We start from the raw sequence: 27,688 nt of genomic DNA, 5'->3' as shown, positions 1-27,688 counted from the left end.
TTTAACATCAACATCTTTACTCATTTCCTCAACTCTGTGGTACACACAAAATAGTTTTGAAGTCATACTGCTACTGTTACCAACTAGTCTATGAAGTAAGTTCAAGATTTCCTTGCAATTTGTTTTGCTCTTTGAATATATCCTTTTGAAGGAATAGAATCAGAGTGTTAGATGTAACAGCTTTTCTAGCTAGTTTAATTTGTCTCTGTTTTTCTTCCATTTTGAGACTGGTTTACTTAAATTTAAACATGTAAAACACAAACATGGTTCATAGTCAAAACTAAAAACATGGGCAAGTTAGCAACTTCTCAATGCTTGTTTCCTCAACTGTAGGGTTGCTGAGGAGCTTGAATGAAGCGATAAAGATTGCAGAGCTCTTTGCACAGTGCAGAACATACACAGCATCCAAATATGGGAGCTGGTTTTACTTTTCTTCTTCAGTCTCCATAGATTCCTCCCAGGTGCCTCTTTGGCTCCTTTCTTGTAGTTTGTGGCCCCAGGCCATACTTGCGGGGAGGGATCTGTCACATCATGATTAGTGGGGAGGAAGAGGTCTCATAATTTTTACCTACTGTGTACTAACCACTAGGAGGCATTTTCCTTGACTTACTGAATGCTCAGAATCCTGTAAGACAACTCCTCCTCTTCCTTTTCTGCGGCTGCTTCTTCCTCTTCTTCTTCCTCCTTGTCTTCCTCTTTCTTCTCTTCTTCCTCCTTTTCTTCCTCTTTCTCCTCCTCCTCTTACCCCTATTCCTCCTCCTCTTTCCTCCTTCCTCCTCCTTCCTTCTCCTCCTCCCTCCTCCTCTACAGATGAGGAAATGGAGGCTTAGGATATTGAATGCACTTGCCCAAGGTCACTCAGCTAACCTTGAACCTGTCTGACCCTTACTACCTGGCTCCACTTTCCCCATCATCTGCATCTCCCTCAGTTGGGGCCCAGGTTCGAGCTGGGTGAGTGGAAACCCAGCTTAGATTTGGGGAACATGTATAGTGAACAGAGCAGCCTGGGAGAGCAGGCATGGGGCCTTCCTTCCTGGCTGGTGGGGCCTTTGGATTCAACCAGAGTCCCATCTTTGTGTCTCGGCTCTGCTTTCCTCCCTAGCCCAGCCCATGCTGATAGCTCTATCTTGCAGAAAAATACATTTTTTCCTTCAGTATACCCAGTCCATGTCCACTGTACATGCTAATCAGTAGTCAGTGATTACCAGCAGTTTGCGTTAGTTCTGGGGTTTGCTCTGTTTTTTTTTTAATATTTATACATTGTGTTTGGAAATCACTGACTTGGAATGGGAGCTGGGTGGTTGCAGCCACTCAGCAGAAATGAGTGGCTCATCTTTCCGATTCATTTCAAAGAGTAACACTGGACAATCTAGAGTACTCCTGGCAGCCGTGGGAGGTGGGCCCAGTGGGGATTAACAAACCCATGTGTTAAAGGGGAAAAAAATCAAGGCTCTGGGGAGTAGTGCAGCACATTGACTCCATCTGCTGGAGGCAGTAGGTAAAGATTGAGGCTTCATCTGCCTCCCTGCTCCACGTGTTGAGGAGAAACAGGCCTGGAGAGGGTAATTTGGCCAAGGTCACACAGTGAATTTGAGGTAGAACCAGGATCAGTACCCAGGCTTGCTGACTGCCAGGCCTGAGCTCTCGATTGTGTCTCATAGGCAGCTAGCCAGGAGGAGAATCTTCCAGCCACCTGCTGTCTGTCCCAAGATAAGATTCAACAAGGTACCTGAAAGCTCTTCCCACGGCATTTTCTACAAATTATTTATAATTTCTCACGTAACATCTCCCCAGCTTCTTTCTAGCTGAGCATGGACCCTTTGCCTGTTCTTCACCCTTTAAAAGAGATGGCTCCTGCAGCTCTGCTGCTACACTAGGGATTGAGATGTAGAAGATGCTCCATCAACATTTGCCCTATGAAGATAGGAATGAACAGGGCAACCTAGCAAATCCTATAAGGGAGAAGATGAACACACACCCTTACCCAGCCACACCTGAAAGAAATGCTCACACTCGTGTTTACTGGGAGACAGGTGCAAGGATGTTCGTAGAAACACTCTATTATATTAAAATATGCAACATTACCTGAATGTCCATGATTGGGAAGACAGATAATTAAATCATGATGTATTTATACAATGGAGTATCATACAGGGGTGAAAATAAAGGAACTATAACTACATGTGTTAACATCTCAAACATACAATCTGGACTGATAAAGCAAGTTACTAAGTGTACACAGAGTACCATTAATATTAATACAAAGCCTTAAATATATCATAAAGAGTGGCTACCTTGGACAGGGGTAGAAGGGGGAATTGGATGACAGAGTGTATACAGAGAGCTCCAGCTAATCTTGTGTTTTATTTTTGAAGCTGAAGAATAGGTGAAGGGGGTTCCTGAAGCATCTTTGATATCTTTTTGTATGTCTAACAGACTTTGTTATAAAAACAAGCAAATAGAAAGAAGAAATGACTGAATAAATGGTTTGATTTTTTTTAAAAAAAACTAAAGATGAAAGTACCATCTTCTTTTTAGTTTCCATACTGTTCTTACCTACCTCCTTATTATTTTTAAATCATATATATCTTACACTCTGTATATGAGATAGCTCATAATGTAATTTTTTTTTTTTTGAGACAGAGTCTCACTGTATCACCCAGGCTGAAGTGCAGTGGCATGAGCTTGGCTCACTGCAACCTCTGCCTCCTGAGTTCAAGCTGTTCTCATGCCTCAGCCTCCTGAGTAGCTGGGAGTAGGTGCACCACCACGCTTGGCTAAGTTTTTGTATTTTTAGTAGAGATGGGGTTTCATCCTGTTACCCAGGCTGCTCTCGAACTCCTGAGCTCAGGCAATCAACAACCCACCTCGGCCTCCCAAAGTGCTAGGATTACAGGCATGAGCCACCACACGCAGCTTATAATGCAATTTTAAAAAAAGAAAATATAGGAAGGGAAAGTTGTACATTGTAAGGTAAGAAAACTATCTCCTTACTGTAAAATTACTGTGTAACTTGAAATTTAATCTAAAAGTACTGGTAACTCCTTAGCCACATACCCGATTTCTTTTTTTTTTTTTTGAGGCAGAGTCTCATGCTGTCCCTGAGGCTAGAGTGCAATGGCACAATATCTCAGCTCACTGTAACCCCTGCCTCTCATGTTCAAGAGATTCTCATCCCTCAGCCTCCTGAGTAGCTGGGATTACAGGTGCTTGCCACCATGCCCAGCTAACTTTTGTATTTTTGGTAGAGATGCAGTTTCACCATGTTGGCTGATCTTGAACTCCTGACCTCAAGTGATCCACCCACCTCAGCCTCCTAAAAGTGCCAAGCCACTGCACCCAGCCCTATTCTTTTTTTTAACAAGAAGGTTATTTAAACATCAAGATGCTTGACTTGAAGGGAACACTCTCTAGGATTCTTTTTTTTTTTTAAGAGTAATTTATCTCTGCTTAAAGACAGATTGCCCTACATGTAACAGCTACACAAAAGTTATAAAATTGTCCTTGATTTTACATTGATAAATTAAAAACAGTAAAATTCTCCAATTGAACAAGATATGCAGGAATTTTAATGTTTTGTTGTTGTTGTTGTTGTTGTTGTTAAAACAGAGCAAAGTAACTTCCTGAAATATGAAGATAGCTGAATGAACATGCCCCTAATGGAGAAAGGGTATTTTCACAGAATCAGTATTTTTCCCCATCTCACCTCTACCTGATGTCAATCGGAATGTACCATTGGCTATTTAGTTAAAAAGAAATACAATATGCTTGTGAAACTATACCATTACTTTATGTACAGTAAAGGAATAGGGAAGGAGGAAGTGAAAGAATAGAGAAAACTAGTCAGCAGGATGTGGTGGAATCAAATTGCCATTTTCTGATTAAGAATGTAATCTTGGTCCATAAGAACAGAATTCTGGAGTAAATAAATAGATTCCCTTTTTGCTAGACACTTTCTCTCTGCTGCTGGAATACATGCATTGTGTCTTCATCCTCCATTTTCAAGTGTGCAGGTGTGTCTGTTTCATTGATTGATTGCCCATCGAATCGGAATCTCATCTGCCTCCCTGACAATCCCTGTCATTCACAATAGTCTTTCATTAGTTTACCAAGTGGTGTATGCCTCTTAATCTTAAACTGAACCACAGAACCATCCTGCCCTGCCACGTTCAAATTAATACAATCATTGTTCTCAGTTTTGACTTCTTCTTTGGGCTTTTTGTTGTCCGTAGTGACTGCCTGAGTCTCCTCAGCTGCCACTTCACAAAAAAGGTACCATGTCTGCACCAGGAGCAGCAGAAGGAAGAGGTGGCAGTGTTGGACGAGGGAGAGCCACGTATTCTGTTACAGGATACAGCAGCAAAAAAGGGCAATTAGAATATTTTCATTTTACGTAACCAAAGATAAAAAAGACTTTGCTAATGACTTAATCCTTTCATTTACCTATTGTTTAGAGTACATTATTCTCATGTTGAAAAATAAATGAATGAATTTTTCACCAGAGTTCTTTTAAAAACCCTGAAAATAAGTAAGGATATCTCTGTAAGCATTTTCCTTCCTAGAGTTTTAATTTCAGTGTTTTTTTTTAAAGTATTGTAAAAGTTTTATGGATCAAATTTTGGATTTGTAATTTTTAAAACCAATTTTTTCCAAAATGGAAGCAAGCAGCTTAACACTAAGCAGGATCTTTCTGGGTACGAGTGATATTTTTGAAGACTTACCAGTTTTTAATTGTCCATTGTTTCCTAAACTGTATTTTTAATTTCATTTGCTTTCTCCTAGGGAATGAAGGATGGCAGCACGCCGTGCATTAAAAGCTGTTTTGGTAGATCTCAGTGGCACACTTCACATTGAAGATGCAGCTGTGCCAGGCGCACAGGAAGCTCTTAAAAGGCAAGCTATTCTCCAGGTTCAGCTGACAAATATGTTTGTAAGTGCCATTTTTACCACGGCAGATCATTAGCTAAATGGATGGCCTTAAGATGGCATTTTACCAACTTACCATATATAGGAACTGCCTTGGGTTTAGCTAGAAGATGTATGCATTATAATTTCCTCCAAACTGTTTTCTAAGCCTTTATTAGGTTTGGCCTTTTGATCCAGTCTTTTTGTTCTATGTATGTGTCGTTTTCTAAGTCAGTAATGTAAATGTGGGAATGACAACTCAAGATTCTATAGTGTGGAATAAATCCCATTAGAAAAAAATCACAAATGAATCCTGGAATCACAAAATAAAACACAGACAGGCATGGTGCTGCTCTCTCCTGTTTTCCCTAAGATCTAACATTGAGTGTGCAACTGCTCATATAAAGTTTAGCTAAAGAACTTGAATTTTTAGAATTATTTCCCTCAACTAAACGCTTTTAAAGGCTAAGGACTGTCTTACATTTCTCATCTACCAACTACAATACTAAACAGAAGTCTGGATACAAATGAGATACCCAGTAAAAGTGTTTTCAAGTAAATGGGATGAGAATGTTTGCTTCTGGGTGTCCTGAAAAAAACACTACCACCTCATCGCAACAGAACTAATAACCTGTATTGAGCATCTTTATCCTAAAATAATTTAGAGAAGTTTTCAACTCAGCAGTACTTAGTATGTGGTACATATTTGCCAACCTTAAAATGTTCATAGTATGGTGTTAATCAGAAAATATACTGACTCATATCACAGTGCCAGTTATTAAGCCAAAAGATTGACACAAACCTCACATTCTTTCAAGGAGCTTACCTTTCATTTGGGGAATGAAGAAATACTTATATATCTGACATACTTATATATCTGACAGGAATCAGTTGGAAGTTACCAATTAGGAGTCGTAATGTTCATTTTATAGGTGGAGAAGTAGTGGACGACATGTTGTTTAAAGTGAAAAAAATATCTGTTGCACAGTTGGACTTTATCTTAACTCCTTGGCATGGTTTTTCTCTGAGTTAGCTGGATGCCTGTTAATAAGTGTGCTCCTATTGGACAGAGCTTTTACTGCTTTAAAGATGAGCTTTTTACTGTAGATTGAAAGAAAAATCTTTTTATATCTGGTGAACAATGACATCTCTAAGTAGCTGTGTGAATTATAAACCTGTCATTCTGGAGGGGCAGGAGCCTATAAATTGTCATGTTGCTGGCACTGATAGGTTCTCATCCCAGAAAAATCACTGTACTAGCACCGCCAGCTTTAGTTTCTGTAAAAACAAATAGACTAAGAGAAATTTAGGGACTAGTAAAATGAAAAGTTAAAAAAAATTAAAAATAGTGATTATTTGAGTACTTAGACTTCTTCATTTTTAGGATAATAGTAAATAGAAGTAATCAATTTCTTAAGAGATGAACAAGCAAATTTAATATGTTTTGTAGAGAAGAGACCACACAGATATTATAGAGGTAATCATAATTACAGTGAATTATTTGATCATATAAATTTACTTAACGTTCTTTGGGTGAATTTTTTTTTTGAGACAGAGTCTCACTCTGGCCCAGGCTGGAGTACAGTGGCGCAATCTCAGCTCACTGCAACCTCTGCCTCCTAGGTCCCACTTCAAGCAATTCTCCTGCCTCAGGCTCTTGAGTAGCTGGGATTATAGGCATGCGCCACCATACCCAGCTAATTTTTGTATTTTTAGTAGAGACGGTGTTTCACCATGTTGGCCAGGCTAGTCTTAAACTCCTGACCTTGTGATCCACCCACCTTGGCCTCCCAAAATGCTGGGATTACAGGCGTGAGCCACCACGCCCAGCCTGGGTAAGTATTTAAAAGTCTCTTTTTTATTTACTTGCTTGATTTTAAATTGTGATTATCACTTTCATGCCTTGCAGCCTTTTGGGGGCAAGTATAAAATAAAAGCAACAGGGTATTGATATAAAAATCTAAATTGTAACTAAATTAAAATTATTTTTAAATTTTTTATTGAAACACTATAGGACCAAGAAAATAATTTACGCTTTTAAAGAAGGTTAGACTATCATGAATTCTTTCTCTGATACCTGATTGCCAGTTTAGGTTTCAAGAGCACATCTTGGAATCAAATCAATCGTGGATATAAGTAGTTTGAAGGGAAAACAGATTTTGGTCTATAAAAATAGAATGTTGCTTTGAGCTATCCAGGTAGTTTCTCTTTATAAACTTAGTAACCCATTAGAGCTTAGCCAGTCTCTAAAGATATTCTGAGGTGTCTTCTGCTCTCTTAGTGTAGGAGATCAAATACTGTACCAAGATACCTAAATATGGAGTTATTGTCTCAGCTTTACTGCCACCCGGCTGTATAAAGCTGGGCAAATCGCTTAACTTCTCTAGGCCTCTAGTTTTTCATCCTTAAGAAGAGAGGGTGGCACCAGTAGATAATCTCTAAAATACCTTTCACCTCTCATATTTGTATGAGTTTTTTTGTTCTCTCCTTTACTAAACTGTGCAGTAGAATGCAGTCAAAGTATAAAAGGTCCTCAGAAAAGGTAAACAGCTTTAACAGTTCGACTTTACAGCCTTTGGAAGTGCAGCTGCCCACAGGGTGTAGATAATTTGTAAGCAACTCTGGATAATTTTTTTGTTTTTGTTTTTTTTTTAAAAACAACCACAATAAAACCTTTTGGCCATAAAAACAGTTGACACCGTTTTAACAAATTAGGAGGTTTTATGGGGCCAGAATGTAAAAGCTGCCTTTTGACTTGTGAATTTTGCTTCTCTAGGTTACGTGGTACTTCTGTAATCGTTAGGTTTGTGACCAATACGACCAAAGAGAGCAAGCAAGACCTGTTGGAAAGGTTGAGAAAATTGGAATTTGATATCTCTGAAGATGAAATATTCACATCTCTGACTGCAGCTAGAAGTTTATTAGAGCAGAAACAAGTCAGACCCATGCTGCTAGTTGACGATCGGGCACTACCTGATTTCAAAGGTCGGGAAGATTTGGAAAGTTTAAAAATTAGATCTTTATATGTACTTACAAATAATTTTTAAAACTGGATGTTTAGAGATGTTTATTCTGATTTCCCTGTTATTACTGAATATTTGGTAATACTGATAGTTTGAATCTAAACTGGCATTTCCCAAACCTTTTTTGACTGTAACCCATAGTAAGAGAAACACATTACATAGTAACCTAATACTTATCTATATGTGTGTCTTTATGTAAGTTAAGCAATACTCATTCTTGCTGTATAACATGTATTTTGTTTTCTTTTTGGTTTGATTGTTTATTTGATTATGGTGCTGCATAGAGCCCTCCAAATTCGTTTTATAATCTAGATCACAGCTCATAGTTTGAAAAAACACAGGTCAAAATTACTTTGAGTATTGTAATCTAATCCTCAATGCAGGAACCACTATATTAACCTGATTAAATGAGATATGCCAGGATCTCTTTGTTTAAAGTGGATGTCATTCTGGATAGTGTGAAGTTTTTACAAGTGAACATGAAATATTTTTCAATCAAGAGAAAAGTGTTTCTCTTTGGAAAAGTCAACAGATTCTGGAAGAATATCATAGTTTCGTGAAGCTTTGCCACATTGCCTCTTTTCAGAGAGGATACTCAGAGTGAAATGACACAAGATAGAAAATGGGGTATAAGTTCAGCGTGGCTATAGAGTTGGGCAGACCTCAACACTAGTACTAATAGGAAATACAACAATGTACCAATCAGAATTACTATTTGCAAGAAATAGAAACAAATTTTGGCTGAATTAAACAGAAAATAAATTTATTAAAAGCATCTGGGGGGAACAGGGTAGGGATAGCACGGGGAGAAATGCCAAATGTAGGTGAAGGGGAGGAAGGCAGCAAAACACACTGCCACGTGTGTACCTATGCAACTATCTCGTATGTTCTGCACATGTACCCCAAAACCTAAAATGCAATAAAAATAAATTTTAAAAAAGCATCTGAGTGCAGATGGGAATATAAAATGACATGAAGCCTATGGAGAGGAATTTGGCAGTAGCTAGCAAAATTACATATGAAGCAGCACTTGTAGGAATCGATCTTTAAAATATAGTTATAAAAATACACAATGACATGAATAAGGTTATTCATTAGTACCTTATTTGTAATGACAAAATATTGGAAACAACCTAAATGTTTATCAGAAGGGACTGATTGAATAAACTGATATATTCACAAAATGGAAAGGTTTGTAGCTGAAAATTAAATAATGATGATGAGTGCTATCTCTTGATTAAGGAGTACTCTGCATAGGATGTATTAAATGAAAAAAGTAAGGTGTAGAAATCTTTACACATTTTCTGTGTAGGAAAATGAAAAGAAAATGGATATACATATTTTGTCTTGTATTTGTAAAAGGAAGTCAAAGAAGGATAAATGAAAAGCTAATAAAAATGGTTACCTAAAGGGGAAGCGAGGGAGGAGGGATGGATCAAGAGAGGAGGCTTCTTAAAAAGTCCCCATTACATATTTTGACTCTGGAACCATATGAATATTTTATGTAACGAAAAGACAACAAGTGAAAAACCAGCCTCTAAATAGAAATGAACTTAACTCTGTATCAGGCTGATGTCATCACCACTCAGAGAAAAGAATTACTTTAAATAACTTTAAAGTGCAGTTTTTTGACCTGTTCATTTATAGTGGGATGGATAAATTCTAAGGACAAAAGAACTACAAAGAGATCTTAAACTTCATTCAGGAGTCTTATTGTTATTAGTAATACTGTTTTTTTTTGTTTTTTGTTTTTTTTTTAATTTTTTATTGGATTTTAGGTTTGGGGGTACATGAGCAGAGCATGCAAGACAGTTGCGTAGGAACACACATGGCAGTGTGCTTTTCTTTCCTTCTCCCCTTCACCCACATTTGGCATTTCTCCCCAAGGCATATACACGACAAAGTGAAGTAGTAACTATTAGTTTTTTTGTTTCCTTGTTTTTTTTTGAGATGGAGTTTCGCTTGATCTTGGCTCACGGCAACCTCCGCTTCCTGGGTTCAGGCAATTCTCCTGCCTCAGCCTCCCGAGTAGCTGGGATTACAGGCACGCGCCACCATGCCCAGCTAATTTTTTGTATTTTTAGTAGAGACGGGGTTTCACCATGTTGACCAGGATGGTCTCGATCTCTTGACCTCATGATCCACCCGCCTTGGCCTCCCAAAGTGCTGGGATTACAGGCTTGAGCCACTGCGCCCAGCCTAACTATTAGATTTTAATAGTCAGTAAAAAGAGATGCAAATGTAAAAATCAAGTAAGTTAAATAAAAGTTGTGGATTACTACTTTTAAATAGAAAATATAGTTATCAACACCTTTTTTCTCTTAAATAATACATACTATGAAATCCTCCACTGGAAGGGCCTAAAACAGTGATAATGCAGTGCTCAGACTGTGGTATCTACTGTCATTTCCCATTGTAGTTCTTTGGAAAAATTACTGATTTCAGATCTGGACAGACATTATATGAGTCTGGAATAGCTTATTGTGTTAGCAAAGAAACTACTAGCGAATACTCATGGCTACTGGTAAGGAGGAAGTTGGAAAGCCTGGATATGTGCATCCAATAAGAGAGGCAAATAGGAATTGGTTTATGGATAATCCATGGAATCTTTAATCAGACTTTTAATAATTATGGAGAATGTACTTGTTTGATTGTCATGTCTGAAGTTCTGTTATAAAATGCCAAGGCCTTTAATTTAAAAAAAAATTCTGAAACTAAAAGTAGATTAGCATTATGTAGAAAACTGTAGACTCTGCAGTGCATTTCATATTAATAATGAACATGTTAACCTCAGTTGTGTCAATTAGAAAGTCTAATTTCCCTTGCCTCTTAGATTTTCAGTCCCTTATTTGTTGCTATCGATCTGATAATTCATAGGGAACTCATGGCAGTTCTTGTTGATTATAATCAGTAAAGCATTTTAACATAAGAAATTGTTATTTAAGGACATCAGGTTACAATTTTCAATTCAGATCTTCTGGTTACTGAGTACCTGTAGACTGTGTACAAGGAATATGGAAAAATATTAGATTTTCCTTCTTTCTTTCTCCCTCCCAACCCCTGTTTCCCTCTCCCTCTCCCTCTATGTACTCTTGTACTTCCAAAACATACTGGGGAGGATAATTTGTTAAATTTTAGATTATGGCTATAGCAAAAGTTTGTACTTGATTGACTAGAACTATTTTGTTTTAAATGTGACATTGCTTTTAATTGCATTTTGAACAATTATATTTTTTTTTATTCCCAGGAATAAAAACAAGTGATCCTAATGCTGTGGTCATAGGATTGGCACCAGAACATTTTCATTATCAAATTCTGAATCAAGCATTCCGGTAAATCTAACTATTTATTTTTCAACTGATCATATAGTCCCCTTCTTCCTTTCCTTTGTCATGATCATGAACAGGTTTATGTGTTTTACTTTCTGGGCACCGAAATTGCACATTAGGACAGACATCTTCAAGATCAATGTAAAATAATATTTATTACTATCTTGACTTTTTTGTGTGTATGATATGTTTTTTTGTTTTTATTTTGTTTTTGAGATGGGGTCTTACTCTGTCACTCAGGCTTGAGTGGTCCTCCCATCTCAGTTTCTGTATTTTCAGTAGGGATGGGATTTCGCCGTGTTACCCAAGATGGTCTCGAACTCCTGGGCTCAAGCCATCTTCCCACCTCAGCCACTCGAAGTGCTGGGATTACAGACATTTGCCAGCATGCCTGATCAGCAGTTTTTTCTTTTATTATTACTCCTGTGATTCTCCATTTACTATGCTAATTTCTGAAGGAAAACATTATCCAGGATAATTCACCAAAAACAATAAATGTGATTCTACCTCCAGTGAGAATCCAGGCTATGGAAAAGAGTTGACACATTTGACCACACTTTAAAAGAAATTTATTTGATGAGTGGTAATGATACGAGTGAGCTGGAATAGTGGCAGTGGGGATGAAGAAAAACAGATTCAGATACCATCAACATGTCTTGCTTTGGAGTTTAGTCAGTGAAGTAGAAGAGTGCCACAAGGGTACATCCAGATTTCTAACCTGAGCAAGTAAGATTAAGAACTCTTGGTTTGGGATTTAAGAAGTGACGAGTTTAGGTTTGGCCTGCGGAATATCCAAGCTGAGAGACATCAATGGCTGTGGGTAGAAGAAGAACTAGTACATAAAATGTTATAAATCTTCAGTTAATGTGTACATTTCACTTAAATGAACTTTTTGCTGCTACTTCTAAAAGGAAGGCTGCATAATACTTGTTCTCATACTTCCCAAGATAAATTGGATCAGAATTTATCTGCAGATCTGCTGTAGAATGAAATTGCAACTTTTTCCTTTGGATTTTGTAATTTTTCATGTTTTGCCTTTTATCTCTTGTTAAACCATTAAACAGTATAATTTACCTTTGAATGTATGTCAAGTATATAGTTCAAAATGTTACATAGAGATATATTGAACTAGCTTAGAAAAAAATTTTTAATAGCCTGGTAAAGTTTTTGTATTTAACTGCAGGAATGCTATTTATAAAACCCAGAATTTTCTTACCAGTGCAAGGGTCTATAAGAACCATTCTAACTTATACATTATATAGAATTCATTTCTTCATGGATATACTACAGAATTAGAATATTTATAGGAAACTATAAACATTTATTTATGACTCTAGCCACTTTTATTTGTGACTCTAGTCACTATGATAGTCAAGCCCTTGTTTAAAAGGAGCAAACTCACTTTTTATAGTTGTTCAGTATCTGTTTACTGTAATTATTTCCTGGACATTCACTGTTATGCCAGCTCACTTGAAGATGTACTTCAGTGTATAAGATATTAAAATGACTTTTGCTTCCCCTACTTTTTCAATTATCCTACTTTGGCTTTTGGTTGAGTGGGGAGAGACTATGCCATCTGCTCCTTAAGTAAGTTCTACAACTGTGCCAGTATCAGTTTTCATTTGAAACAGAGAATCTGCCATTATTTCTTCTGAATTTATTCCTTCTACCTTTCACTCATTTATTTAACCACAGAATTCAAGGAAAAGATATTGATTTTAGCTGGTAATTTGGGAAGGACATATTTAATAGGAAATTGAGAGGTCTGTGTCTTAGATGAATACTAGAATCAGGGTAATAAAAATGTATGTTGACATAATACTGACTTTGTAATTGCTTGGATGCTGTCTAATTAGTACACTTTCCTAACCATACTGATTTTTTAAACACTACATTTTAAAACATTACAGTGTACTTATAGGTCAACTCTAATTTCAAAAATGCACGTAACAGCTGGGTGGAGAGTTAACAGAAGGATTTTAGGTCTTGCCCTTCTTTGCATATTGATGTTTCCACAGGGACTGCCTTCCAACCAATGACTGCAGCTGTTTGGATTGTGTGTGGCAAATGTAGACATCTCAAATGAACCACCGATTAGTTAAATTACTGTTTAGGCTGATAATGACAATAAACATTGGATTTTAAAGCCCATTGCATGCCAGCTTCAGGGGCACATTACATCAAAGCAGATACATCAACCTTCACATTACGCTGCATCTTATTTACCGTGTTTTTGATGGATAGCCCTCCACAAAAATGCATAGTACAGCCTTTCTACAAATATCTCTTAGATGCATAAATGGAATTGAGAATAGACGTTTTTTATTGAGGTTGAATCTCGCTCTGTCTCCCAGGCTGGAGTGCAGTGGTGCTATCTCGGCTCACTGCAACCTCTGCCTTCTGGGTTCAAGCGATTCTTATGTCTCAGCCTTCCAAGTAGCTGGGACTGCAGGTGCATGCTGCTACACCCAACTAATTTTTGTATTTTTAGTAGAGGTGTGGTTTTACCATGTTGGCCAGGCTGGTCTTGAACTCCTAACTTCAAGTGATCTGCCCACTTCAGCCTCCCAAAGTGCTGGGATTACAGGCGTGAGCAACACACCTTGTGACAATAGATTTTAAAGAATTGATTTTGAGGAAGGATATGACTCAGTTATAGCTGATAGATATGATATGAGTATGAATTTTATAAAACATTCAAATCCAAAGAGCCATTGGTAGCTTTTTTTTTTTCCTTTTACCCAGTACTGAAAGATATAAAGAACAATGTAATGAATACCTGTAGGCCTATCAACCATTTTGAGAAACAGAAATTATTGACACGTTTGACACCCTGATGTATCCCTTCCCAATATTATCAACCAGGACCCATAGGTAATTAGGATTACTAATTTAGTGTTTATCATTTTTATGTATTTCTTTATAACATGTAAGTAGATATTCCTAAATAGTATATAGTATTATTTTTGTATGTTTTATACTGTATGTTTTTATTGATTTGCCTTCTTCCCTAGTAATATTGTGTGATTCATTAGTGTGAATATCCATAGCAGTATTACTTATATTACCTTATACTAAAATTAAAAATTTTTTTTAATTTAAAAAAAATTTCAATAGCTTTTGGAGTACAAGTGGTTTTTGGTTACATGGCTGAATTATACAGTGGTGAATTCTGAGATTTTAGTGCAGCCATTACTCTAGTAGTGTACATTATCCCCAATATATAGTTTTTTATCCCATACCTCCTCCCACCCCTCCTCTTCCGAGTCTCCAGAGTTCATTATACCACCCTGTTTGCCTTTTCTTACTCATAGCTTAGCTCCCGCTTATAAGTGAGAACATACAGTCTTTGTTTTTCCATTTCTGAGTTACTTCACTTAGAATAATGGCCTCCAGCTCCATCCAGGTCACTGCAAAAGACATTATTCTTTTTTCCTTCTTATGGCTGAGTAGTACTCCATGGTGTATATATGCCACATGTATATTTTTACCGACTCATTGGCCAATGGGCACTTAGGTTGGTTTCACATCTCTGCAGTTGTGAATTGCGTTGCAGTAAACACACGTGTGCATGTGTCTTTTTCATACAGTGACTTATTTTCCTTTGGATAGATACCTAGTAGTGGGATTGCTGGATCAAATGGTAGATCTACTTTTCTTTCTTTCTTTTTTTTTTTTTTTTTTGGAGACGGAGTTTCGCTCTGGTTACCCACGCTGGAGTGCAGTGGCGCAATCTCGGCTCACCACAACCTTCGCCTCCTGGGTTCAAGCAATTCTCCCGCCTCAGCCTCCTGAGTAGCTGGGATTACAGGCACGCGCCACCGTGCCCAGCTAATTTTTTATATTTTTAGTAGAGACGGGGTTTCACCATGTTGACCAGGATGGTCTCGATCTCTTGACCTCGTGATCCACCTGCCTCGGCCTCCCAAAGTGCTGGGATTACAGGCTTGAGCCACCGCGTCCGGCCCTACGTTTATTTCTTTAAGGAATCACCATGCTGTTTTCCATAGAGGTTGCATTAATTTATATTCCCACCAGCAGTGTATAAGTGTTCCTCTTTCACCATGTCCACACCAACATCTATTGTTTTTTGACTTTTTAGTAATGGCTATGCTTGCAGGAGTAAAGTGGTTTTAATATCTCATTGTGTTTTTAAGTTGCATTTCCCTGCCTTAAAGTTTTTATTTCATCTTCATACCAGAGTGAAAAACCCAAAGTTTGGCTGGGTGTGGTGGCTCATGCTTGTAATCCTAGCACTTTGGGAGCCCACGGTGGGTGGATCAACCGAGGTCAGGAGTTTGAGACCAACATGGCCGACATGATAAAACGCCGTCTCTACTGAAAGTACAAAAATTAGCCAGGTGTGGTGGTACGTGCCTGTAGTCTCAGCTACTGACTGGGGAAGCGGAGGCAGGAGAATCGCTTGAAACCAGGAGGCAGAAGTTGCAGTGAGCCAAGGTAGCACCACTGCACTCCAGCCTAGGCGACAGAGTGAGACTCCACCTTGAAAAACCCCAAAACCCAAAAAACGCAAAGTTTGAGCATTTAGGTAATGGACCAATTATAATTGAACTCGATGATTACTATTAGGAAAAAGACAAACAGGTCACTTATAATCTAACCTGAACTTAATATCTAATAATAAATAAAGTTAATATATCCTCATTGTGGAAAAGTTTAAATGCTCAAGAAAGATAAATTAAAAATTACCTTATAACCCTGCCACCTAAAGAGAACCACAGTTAACATTTTAGCACATAGCTAGTTTCTTTGTTTCTATGCCCATACATCAAAATTTAGAATGTATGTATACCATGTAGTAACATGTTTTTAAAAAACCTAATGTATTGTGCATGCTTTGTCATATTTCTAAATATTATTCTAAAACCTATTTGATTGCTACAGAATATTCCATTTTAAGAAGTACAATGAAAATTGCTTTGTCACAAGTTCCTATTACTGTTGGTATTTCAGGTTTTTGAAATTCGTTTTAAAAAACTTCTGAGAACATGTATTTATGCCTTCCTTATGATTGTTTTTTCAGAAGTATAGTTGCCAGGCAAAGGAATTTTGGGAAAAAGATTACATAGAATTGCTTAGCCTAGAAAAAGTTTGAGGCCTTTTTTTCCTACATTGAGCAACTGCTCTCCAGCTCCTAGAGGAGCTTATTAAAATGTCATTGTACCTGAAGAGAAATGGCATCACAACTTTCACATTTAAATGTATAGGCAGAGGCTATTTAAGAATAATGTTATTTGAAGTTTTGTTGATAACATTCTTCCCATAATTGCTATAGAGTTTGAAGGTCCTCCAAAGGTCTTTGAGATGTACAGATTTTTTTTTTTTAATTTTTCAGGATGAGCTTCTTATCACCATAAGTGGTCTTTGTTGACGGTTGAATTCCCCCATCTCCTTCTTAAGGAAAAATTATAAGTTTAATTACTGCAGTATATTCAATCCTTAGGAAAAGGAAGAAAAGAAAGAAAACAAATTGGCCTCAGTACTGTATTTGTGCAGTAACTCCTGAATCTTTTCTAAGTACTTGGAGCCCTGAGCATGAGGAATCCCAGAAAAGTGTAGCAGCAGGATTTAAATTAGAAATATATCTGTGGGCTTTTCCCATTTTTGAAAGGGTTGACTGCTATGCAGTATTCTTAATAGTCCATACTGCAAAATATTATGAAATACTTTGGAGGTGATCAATTGTTTTAAGATTTCAGAACTTGAGATATTTAAAGCATTTCATTAGTGTTTGTGGGAGAAGAGGTTTGTATGCAGATCTGAAAATCATAGAATACAGAATTGAGTTGACTATCAGAATCATTGTTCTTATTTTGTAGTTTGAGGATATATTTACTAGGCAGTTCCTGCTACTCTAAATAAAAAGTTCATGTGAATAAACCACAAAAAATGTATTGTTACTGATTTTTCTAAATTGAGGTATAAGAGGCACTGTACGTTATACAAATTTTAAGAATGTAACTCAATACAATTTTACATTTTGATATACCTATGTAACCCCCATTTGGTGACCAAGATATAGAACATTTTCAGCATCCCAGGTGGCTCCCTTTCCCAATCAGTACCCTCCTTCCCCAGGATAGCCACTGCTCTGACTTCTATCATTATTGCCAGTTCTTAATCTTCATATGACTGAAATCAAAGAATCATAGTGTTTTTTTTTTGGTCTGCTTTTGAGATTTATCCATGTTTTTGCATGCACCAGTACTTTGGTTTTTATTTCGCTTCTTTGTTGTTGTTTGTATAGTAGTAGTCTATTATATGAATATTCCACAGTTTATTCATTCTGCTGTTAATGGACATGGATTGCTTCCAGTTTGGGCTGTTATGAAAAAACTGCTGTGAACATTCTTGTATATGTCCTCTGGGGGACATGTGCATTCAGTTCTCTTGGGTACATATCTAGAAGTGAAACTGCTAGATAGTAGAGTAGGTAATTGTTTAGTTTTAGTAAATATTGCCAGTTTCCCAAAGCGATTGTACCAGGTCATACATTCTTGCTAGCTACGAATGAGAGTTCCAGTGCTTCACATTCTCTGTTTAATAGTAGCTGTTCTCTTTGGTGTATATGGTGGTATCTTTATTGAGTTTCTATTTGTTTTTGTTTTCATTTTGTTGTCGTTGTTGTTGTTTTTCAAAGATAGGGCCTCACTCTGTCACCCAGGCTAGAGTGCGGTGTCACTATCATAGCTCACTGTAGCCTCAAACTCCTGGACTCAAGAGGTCCTCCTGTCTTAGCCTCCCAAGTAGCTAGGACTACAGGTGTGTGCCACCACACCTGGATAATTTTTAATTTGTTTTTGTAGAAATGGGTTTTGCTGTGTTGCTAGATGGTCTCAAACTCCTGACCTCAAGTGATCATCCTGCCCCAGTCTCTCAAAGTGCTGAGATTGCAGGTGTGAGAGATTGCATCCAGCCTCAGTTTCAATTTGTATTTCTCTCATGAGTAATGTTGAAACCTTTTCATATATTTATTAGCCATTTGGATATTTTTTGTTTTGATGCACCCGTTCAAATCTTTTATGTTTTCTGATTGGGTTGTCTTTTACTTACAGATCAGAGTTCTTAATGTGTTATGTCTGTGAGACTTTGGTTCGATATGTGTACCACAGATATCCCTGTCTTTGTTTTGCCTTTTCACTGTCTTAATAGTATGAGAACATCAAGTTCTTAATTTTGATGTAGTTCAATTCGTCAGTATTTTCTTCTGTTCTAAGAAATTTTTGCCTACCCCAAGGTCATGAAGATATTTTCCTGTGTTTTCTTCTGGAAGCTTTATTGTTTTACTTTTAACAATTAGGTGTAGAATCTATTTTGAATTCATTTTTGTGAATTGTGTAAAATAGTTCATTTTTATCTGTTGATACTCAGTTGTTCCAGCAACATGTATTGAAAAGATCTGTTCTTTTCCCCATTGAATTGCAGTTGTGCTTTTGACATAAATCAAGTGACTAGATTCTTTATCTGTACTTATGCCCTTCCACGCTGTCTTGATTATTGTAGCTTTATAATAAACCTTAATATCTGGTAATGTATATCCTCCATCTTTATTCTTTAAGATTTTCATGGCTATTCTACATCCCTTGTATTTCATACAGATTTTGAAATCAACCTGTTAATTTCCACAAAGCCTGTTAGAAATTTATGCTTCATTAAATCTATGGATTTGGGTAGTATTTATATCTGTACAATAATATATCTTCCAGTCTGCGAAAATAAAATGTATCTCTATTTATTTGGGTTTTTTGTTTTTTCACATTTGCTCTCATCAATGTTTTATAGTTTTTAGAATGTGGGTCTTAGACATTTTGTTAAATTAATTCTTACCTTTCATGTTGTTTGGTGCTATTGTAAATTGTATTCTTGTTTTTGTTTTTCTGAGGTGGAATTTTGCCCTTGTTGCCCAGGCTGAGTGCAGTGGTGTGATGTCAGCTCACTGCAATCTGCACCTCCCAGGTTTAAGCGATTCTCCTGCCTCAGCCTCCCTTACAGGCATGTGCCACCATGCTGGCTAATTTTGGTATTTTTAGTAGAGATGGTATGTTTAGTTTCACCATGTTGGCCAGGTTGGTCTCAAACTCTTGACCTTGTGATCCACCTGCCTTCACCCCTCAGGGTGTTGGGATTACAGGTGTGAGCCACTGCATCTGGCCTTATATTTTGTTAAATTTCATTTTTATTTGTTCATTGCTAATACATAGAAAGCTAATTGGGTTTTGTATGTTAATATTGTATCCAGCAGTATTCCACTTACTTGCTAATGGTAATAAAATTTTGTATTAATAGAATCTTTTGGATGGCATTTTCTACATAGAAAATTGTAGACGATAATGACAATTTTGTCTCCTTCCAATATTAAAATTCTTTTCATTTTTCTTGCTTTATTACACTGTCTGGGACTTCTAATACACTACCAAAAAGATGTGATGATAGTAGATAGCCTTATCTTACTTCTGAATTCAGGGGTAGAACTTTCAGTATTTTACCACTTTCAGCATTTCTTACTAGGTCAATAAGCTGTATTTGTTTGTTTTTAATCCCAAAGACTTCAAAACTTTGGGATTTTCTAAAATTCTGATTATAATTAGAAATAGCAGTGTTGAAGTTGTCTTAAGATCTTCTATTTTAATTTTTCATTTTATCTTTCACTTTGGATGTGTAGTATTCTTAGATTTCTATTTTATGTGGAACATGGAGTCTTTACAAACTCATTATGTTTTCTTCAGTAATTAATGAGAGAATTACTGTGTCGGTGTGAAATTGGAGGTATTTTGGGGGTTCCAATTAATTAAATGTTAATGGGATTTTCCTTTGGTATTTTTCATGATTCACTAGTTTTAATTTGAACTTTTGATAGTTTATGTTTGTTGAGTTGATTGGTATTACTTTTAAATGTGTTGAACGTTAACACTTTGGCATTACTTTAGTTCAGCGATTCTCAATCAGGGACAATTTTGTCCCTAAGGAATATTTGGTAACATTTAGAGAAATTTTTGGTTGTCATAACTGAGGGAGAGGGATGCTACTGGCATATGGTGGGTAGAAACCAGGGATGCTGCTAAATACCATGTAATATATAGGTCAGCCCCCACAACAGGAATTTTCTGGCCTAAAATAGTAGTGCTGAAAAACCCTGATCTAATTTAGCACTTCATTTGAAACTGAGGCCCACAAATGTGAAGTTACTTGCCATTATTTATTTTTAGTATAGTTATTACATTTCCTATACTTATATATAAAAATAGTCATCATAGCCGGGCACAGTGGCTCACGCCTATAATCCCAGCACTTTGGGAGGCCAAGGCAGGAGGATCACAAGGTCAGGAGATTGAGACCATCCTGGCCAACATGGTGAAAACTCGTCTCTACTAAAAATAAAAAAATTTAGCTGGGCTAATTTTTTTAGCCCATTGTGGTGGGTTCCTATAATCCCAGCTACCTGGAAGGCTGAGGCAGGAAAATAGCTTAAACCAGGGAGCTATTTTTTTTTTAAGTAGGAAGTACAGTGATGAGTACAACTCATAGGCATTATGGAGACTGTATTCTAGTGAGGAAGACAGACCAAACACAGTAGGATAAAAATTACCAATCGTGGCGAGTGATACAAAGAAAAAAAGGGGTTGAGATAGAAATCAGATGTGAGGAGGGAGTCCATTTTATTTAAAGAGAGATTGAAAATGACTTCTTTGATTCACTGACATGTAAGCTGAAACCTCACAAATGAGTGGAAGAAATCTATGTGAAAACCATGGGGAACCGTTTCAAGTAGAGGGGACACCATGTGGAGGCTGAAGCAGGAAAGAGTTTGACATTTTTTGAGGAAGTGAGAACAGAGTATCGTGGCTGGAGCTCAGTCAGTGATTGGGAAGTTGTGGGGTGAGGGGCAGAAAGGGCAAGGACTGTGCTAAGGACTTTACTGGTTGCAGTGAGAAGCTATTAAAGAATTTTGAGCAGGGAAGGGACATGATCACATCTATCTGCACTTTTCAAAACTCCCACTATTGTTTATACAGTGGATTGGAATAATAGGTCAAGGGTAAAATGCAGGAAGATCAGTGAAGGAGTAAGACAGTTTTGAGATATTTTAATTTTTGTTTCCCAATTGGAAATTACTGGATTTCCTAGTGAATAGGGATGTGGAGGTGGTGGGAGAAAGTGAGAAATCAAGGATGACTGCTACGATTCTGGCTTGAGTAACTGGGAGAAATTACTGAGATGGGAAAGATTGGGGAAGGAACACTTTTGGGGAGTGGGGTGAGAGGGACTTAACAGTTTGATGTTGGACATATAGTAGGTGTTTAAACTGCAGTATAATTTCATTTCCACATGCTTCATCTTCAGGGAAAATAGTTATTTAGAATGACATCATAGTGTTCAGGCATACCTCCTTTTATTGCACTTTGCATTATTGCGCTTCACAGATACTGCATTTTTTTTTTAACAATCTGAGTTTGCAGTAACTGTACATTGAGCAAGTCATCGGCACCATATTTCCAACAGCATGTCCTTACTTTGTGTCTCTGCGTCACATTTTGGTAATTCTTGACAATAGTTCACACTTTTCATTATTATTATGTATTATAGTGATCAGTGATCTTTGGTATTACTATTGTAATTGCTTTGGGGAGCTACAAACCACACCCATGTAAGATGGCAAATTTAATGTTTTGTGTGTCTGACTGTTCCGTCTCTCTTCCTCTCCTCTGGCCTCCCTATTCTCTGAGAAACGGTGATACTGAGATTACACCAATTGATAACCCTACAGTGACCTTTAAGTGTTTAAGTGAAAGGAAGAGTCATATGTCTCTTACTTAAAGTCAGAAGCTAGAAATGAGTAAGGTTAGTAAGGCATGTTGAAAGCTGAGATAGGCTGAAAGCTAGGCTGCTTGTGCCAAATAGCCAAGTTGTGAATGCAAAGCCAAGTTCTTGAAGCAAATCAAAAGTGCTACTCCAGTGAGCACATAAATGATAAGAAAGCAAAACAGCCTTATCACTAATGTGGAGAAGTTTTAGTGGTCTGGATAGAAGCTCAAACCAGCCACAACATTCCCTTAAGTCTCTTCAGTTCTGGGAAGACTAAGAGAGGTGAGGAAGCTGCAGAAGAAAAGTTTGAAGTTAGTAGATGATGTTTCATGAGGTTTAAAAAAAGAAGCTGTCTCCATAAACTTGCATTAAAGGGCAAGATGAAGCAGCCACTGCTGATATAGGAGCTACAGCATGTGGGCCAGGTACGGTGGCTCACGTCTGTAATTCCAGCACTTTGGGAGGCTGAGGCAGGTAGATCATAAGGTCAGGAGTTGGAGACCAGCCTGGCCAACATAGTGAAACCCTGTCTGTACTAAATATACACAAAATTAGCCAGGTGTGGCGGTGCATGCCTGTAATTCCAACTACTCAGGAGGCCACGGCAGGAGAGTTGCTTGAACTGGGGAGGCAGAGGTTGCAGTGGGCCAAGATTGTGCCATTGCACTCTCACCCAGGCAACAGTGCGAGACTCCATCTCAAAAAAAAAAAAAAAAAAGTTACAGCCTATTATCCAGAAAATCTACCTATGATCATTGATAAAGATGTCTACACTTAACAACAGATTTTCAATGTAGATGAAACAGTCTTACATTGGCAAAAGATGCCACCTAGAACTTTCATAGCTAGAGAGGAGAAGTCAGTGGCTTCAAAGGACAAGCAGACTCTCTTGTTAGGGGCTAATGCAGCTGGTGACTTTAAGTTAAAGCCTGTGTTCTATAAGTGGAGTAACAAAGCCTGAGTGATAGCACATCTGTTTACATCATGGTTTATTGAATGTTCTAAGCCCACTGTTGAGACCTACTGATCAGAAAAATAGATTCCTTTCAAAATAATACTGCTTATTGACAAAGCGCCTGGTCACCCAAGAGCTCTGTTGGAGATGTGCCAGGAGATCAATGTTGTTTTCATGCCTCTTCACACAACACCCATTCTGCCACCCATGGATCAGGGAGTTATTTGACTTTCAAGTCTTATTATTTAAAAATATGTATTTTCTAAGACCATAGCTGCCATAGATAATGATTTTCTCTGATGGATCTGGGCGAAGAAAATGGAAAGCCTTCCAGAAAGGATTTATCATTCTAGATGCCATCAAGAAAGAACATTCATGATTCATGAAAGGAGTTCAAAATGTTAACATTAACAGGAGCTTGAAAGAAGTTGATTTTAACCCTCATGGATGACTTTGAGGGATTTAAGACTTCAGTGAAGGAATTAACTGCAGATACGGTGGAAATAGCAAAATAACTAGAATTAGAAGTAGAGCCTGAAGATGTGACTGAATTGCTGCGATCTCATGATAAAGCTTGAATGGATGAGGAGTTGCTTCTTTTGGATGAGCAAAGAAAGTGGTTTCTTGAGATGGAATCTATTCCTGGTGAAGATGCTTTGAACATTGTTAAAATAACAACAAAAGATTTTGAATATTACATAAACTTAGCTGATAAAGCAGCAGTAGGGCTTAAGAGGATTGGCTCACAATTTTGAAAGAGGTTCTGTTGTGGGTAAAATAACTGTCAAACAACATCACCTACTACAGAGAATTATTTCATGAAGATTAAATTGATGCAGCAAGCTTCATTGTTGACTTATTTTGAGACATTGCCACAGTGACTCAGCCTTCAGTAACTACCATCCTGATCCATCAGCACCCATCAACATCGAGGCAAGACCTACCTGCAAAAAGCTTATGACTCCCTGAAGTCTCAGATGATTGTTAGCATTTTTAGCAATGAAGTATTTTTAATTTAACATATGTATTTTTTTTTTAGAAACAATGCTGTTGCATACTCATAGACTATGGAAAACCAAAAAATTCACGTGACTCACTTTATTGCAATACTTGCTTTATGGCGGTGGTCTGTGGCTGAATCCAAAATAATCTCATCGACATGCCAGTATTTGGAAGAATGCCAGATGGGCTTTCAGGTTCCGGGTTCCAGCACTGGCTTTAGCTCTCCTTGATTGATGCCAGCATGTCAGATGATCTCATCTGTAAAGTAGGGCACTTTGGACTTGATGTTCCTTTGGGTCTCTTTCAGTAATACTCTGTGACTCTATGTTTATTTATTTTTTTTTTTTTAATTCTGGAGTCCATGTGTAGGATGTGCAGGTTTGTTAAATAGGGAAACACGTGCCATGGTGATTTGCTGCACCTATCAACCCATCACCTAGGTATTAAGCCCAGCAGGGATTAGCTGTTTTTCCTGATGCTCTCCCTCCCCAACACTCCCGACAGGCCCGAGTGTGTGTTGTTCCCCTCCCTGTGTCCATGTGTTCTCATTGTTCAGCTTCCACTTATAAGTGAGAACATTCAGTGTTTCTGTTCCTGTGTTAGTTTGCTGAGGATAATGGCTTCTAGCTCCATCCATGTCCCTACAAAAGGCATGACCTCGTTCCTTTTTATGGCTGCATAGTATTCCATTGTGTATGTGTACCACATTTTCTTTATCCAGTCTATTATTGATGGGTATTTGGGTTGATTTCATGTCTTTGCTATTGTGACTAGTGCTACAGTGAATATATGCATTCATGTATCTGTATAATAGAATGATCTATATATTCCTTTGGGTATATACCCGGTAATGGGATTACTGGGTCAAATGGTATTTCTGGTTCTAGGTCTTTAAGGAATCATGTGACTCTAAACTTAAATCATCCCTTCAGCTTTCTCTTGTTGCTCTGCCTGAGATTTTTATATGGTAGCCCTGCTGCCTGGCTAGGATTTTTTTTTTACAGTTTTATTTATTCACCTACATGGAATTTATAGCCAGAAATTTTTGAATTAGGCCTTCTTTTGCCTTTAAAAAACAATTATATATGTAATATATATTTAATTATTATAAGAAATAATTATGTGACTTGCTCTAGAAGCAAAAACCTAAAACCCAAAAACTAGCCTAACATTCTCCCAAATATAGGCATGTCTATGAGATATTTTGGATTTGGTTGCAGACCACTGCAATAAAATGAGTATCACAACAAAGTCACCTAATTATTTCTTATAATCATAATAATTACATATATGTTATTTTTAGAGATGGAGTCTCTCTAACTGGTCTGGAATCCTGGCCTCAAGTGAGCCTCCTACGTTGGTATCCCAAAGTGCAGGGATTACAGGCATGAGCCACCATGCCTGGCCTTTAACTGACTTATAGTTAGAAAATTTTCAGATTTCCTGCTGACATGTTATCTCTATTAAAAACAACTGTATTTTTCTATTTTGTGCTGCTATAACAATATCTCAGACCAAGCAATTTTTAAAGAACAGAGTTCTTTCTTATAGTTCTGGAGGCTGGGAAGTCCAAGGTTGAAGGTCCTGCACCGGGGGAAAGCCTTTCTGCTGCATCATCCTTCCGTGGTAGAAGGCAGAAGGTCAAGAGAGCACGCACGCAAGAGAGGGAAGGGGCCAAACTCATCCTTTTGATCAGGAACCCACTTTGCAATAACTTAACCCACTTCCTCAGTAACGGTAGAGCTCTCATGACCTAGTCACTTCTTAAAGATCCTCCATCTCAACACTGTTGCCCTGGGAATTAATTTCCCAACACATGAATTTTTGGGGGGACAAGCCATAGTCACAGCCAGCCTTTTGTTGCCTGTGTAGTAAGTACAAAAATACTCCAAGTATTGGGGTGGCTCTATTTTATATTTTAAAAAATGTTTTAACTATAAAATATCTTTTAATCTGTGTCCTAGAGAACATTTACTTTTCAGTCCGTCCTCAATATGCCTTGGCTGTTCAAAGATTCAGTAAAGCTTATACTCTGCAGAGCAGAACAGGTTAGAAGGAAGAACTGCTTCCCTGAGAGATGTACATCTTCTCTAGCCTCTTGTAGAACCAGCTCCCATTTAGAGAAGTGTAGAGGAACCCACAGTTTCAGCTCTTCCAGGGAAGGCACTAAAGTACTGCCTGGGAATTAAGTACACACATCAATCAAGCTGATAAGTCTTATTCCCAGTTAATATATAATAAAATATTAACAAAGCTAAATCAAATGAGTTTCCAGTTTAGCTGTTTAAGTGGAAAGCAATTTTGAGGTCTGTTGCATAAAGAATTCTAGTTCCGTGGTAGAGTAGCAAATAAGTGGGCTTGGGGGTGGGGTGACAGGAGAGAAGACAGATAAGTCACCTGTTAGTAACTCATTGCTGTCAGCTGTAGGTCTTTAAGGCCAACAAAATGGCTTTGCCAGGTTTCCTAATGGTTGTATTTCAAGAGCAGCTTTAAGAAATAAATTTGTATTCATATTAGTGAATAAATTTGAAGGATCTGTCCAGAGCTGTGAGCAATTTGTAGTAACTAACAGTAAGGCCCTGTAATAGTATTGGTTTTACTTAATAAAATATTTAATCATAAATGTCTGAATTCTGCATCTCCCACAGGAAGGCATCTCCATGCCCACTGACAAAAATAATTTAACAGTTTCATTGGTTGAAGGCTTAATTACTCATAATTGTGAAGGGCAAGATATGATGAATTCTTCCTTGATGGACATACTAAATATTTTAACCAAGTATATGACCTAAAGTAAATTAAGCTAGTAAGATCAATTATTACATTGTTTAAAAGCAGTTTAAGAAATATATCATGTCCCGCATGCCATTAGATGATAACACGTGCGTACTTCTGTCATGTGACTAAAGGCTGTATGATTGTGATGGATGGCAGTTTTAGGTTGGGTGCTGGAAAATGAATATTAAACTTCTTGACTTGTTTTGTTGTTTTGCCTGAGTCATTAATGAGGACTCTCTTAGCTATATGTAGAATTTGCTTATCAAAACAATGAGAAAACTCTTTATGTCCTTTTGTTTGATGTGAGAGTATTGTTTGTCCTATATCAGGACAAGGAAGGGACCTCATAGGGAAGGGGGAGGTAGATCTTGTTCTTCAGGGAAGATGGCCTGATTTGCAAAATAATGTTGAAAGCAGTCAAAAGGTAAAAAAAGAAAAAATGTAAGCAGAAACTCTTTGTGAAACACTTCATTAAAAATTTCTTAATTAAAAAGAAACTTATATTTTAAGTAGAAGAAACAGGAGTCCATATATTTTAGGAGTTAATATGTCACTGCAGCAACACTTGCATAGTATTGTAAAAGGCTCAGGAGCCTCCTGCCTACCATTGGGGAAGGCTGAAACAACTTGTCTCATTAAGTTAAGCTTCTTCCCTTGAGTGTCTTATTTGCGTTAGTTCTCTTAATTCTCTTTCCCTGGTGATTTGGGTAAAGTGTCTGAAACCACTAAAGGTAAAAGGTTGAAGCAATCCCAAATTTAATAATCTGTCACCTTTCTTTAGTGTATCTGAGTGTAATTCCCAGCAGTTCTTTGTGAATTCATTAGAAGACAGCAAGTCATTAAAAGTTAATAAGAAACTGTTTGTTTCTTTA

At 37.4% G+C, this 27,688-nt stretch overlaps 1 protein-coding gene across 8 annotated transcripts in view; it reads left to right on the top strand.

The window, feature by feature from the left end:
* The window catches only part of HDHD2 (haloacid dehalogenase like hydrolase domain containing 2), a 48,014-nt gene that overhangs the window by 12,353 nt on the left and 7,973 nt on the right, over positions 1 to 27,688 (top strand). For 4 of the 8 annotated variants that reach the window (XM_035270972.3, XM_035270975.3, XM_035270974.3 and 1 more), the window contains 3 exons: positions 4,783 to 4,893; positions 7,682 to 7,890; positions 11,176 to 11,260. In XM_035270972.3, coding sequence (XP_035126863.1) covers positions 4,793 to 4,893; positions 7,682 to 7,890; positions 11,176 to 11,260 — 395 coding nt within the window. In that variant the 5' untranslated portion in view covers positions 4,783 to 4,792. Of the gene's footprint in view, positions 1 to 4,782; positions 4,931 to 7,681; positions 7,891 to 11,175; positions 11,261 to 27,688 lie in introns of all 8 variants that reach the window. The other 4 variants (XM_035270976.3, XM_078348092.1, XM_035270977.3 and 1 more) reach the window with 1 other exon arrangement.

This window comes from Callithrix jacchus, chromosome 13 (assembly GCF_049354715.1).
Source record: "Callithrix jacchus isolate 240 chromosome 13, calJac240_pri, whole genome shotgun sequence".
Taxonomy (NCBI): domain Eukaryota; kingdom Metazoa; phylum Chordata; class Mammalia; order Primates; family Cebidae; genus Callithrix; species Callithrix jacchus.
The sequence above is the reverse complement of the archived record's forward strand: the minus strand, read 5'-3'. Positions and strand labels throughout refer to the sequence as shown.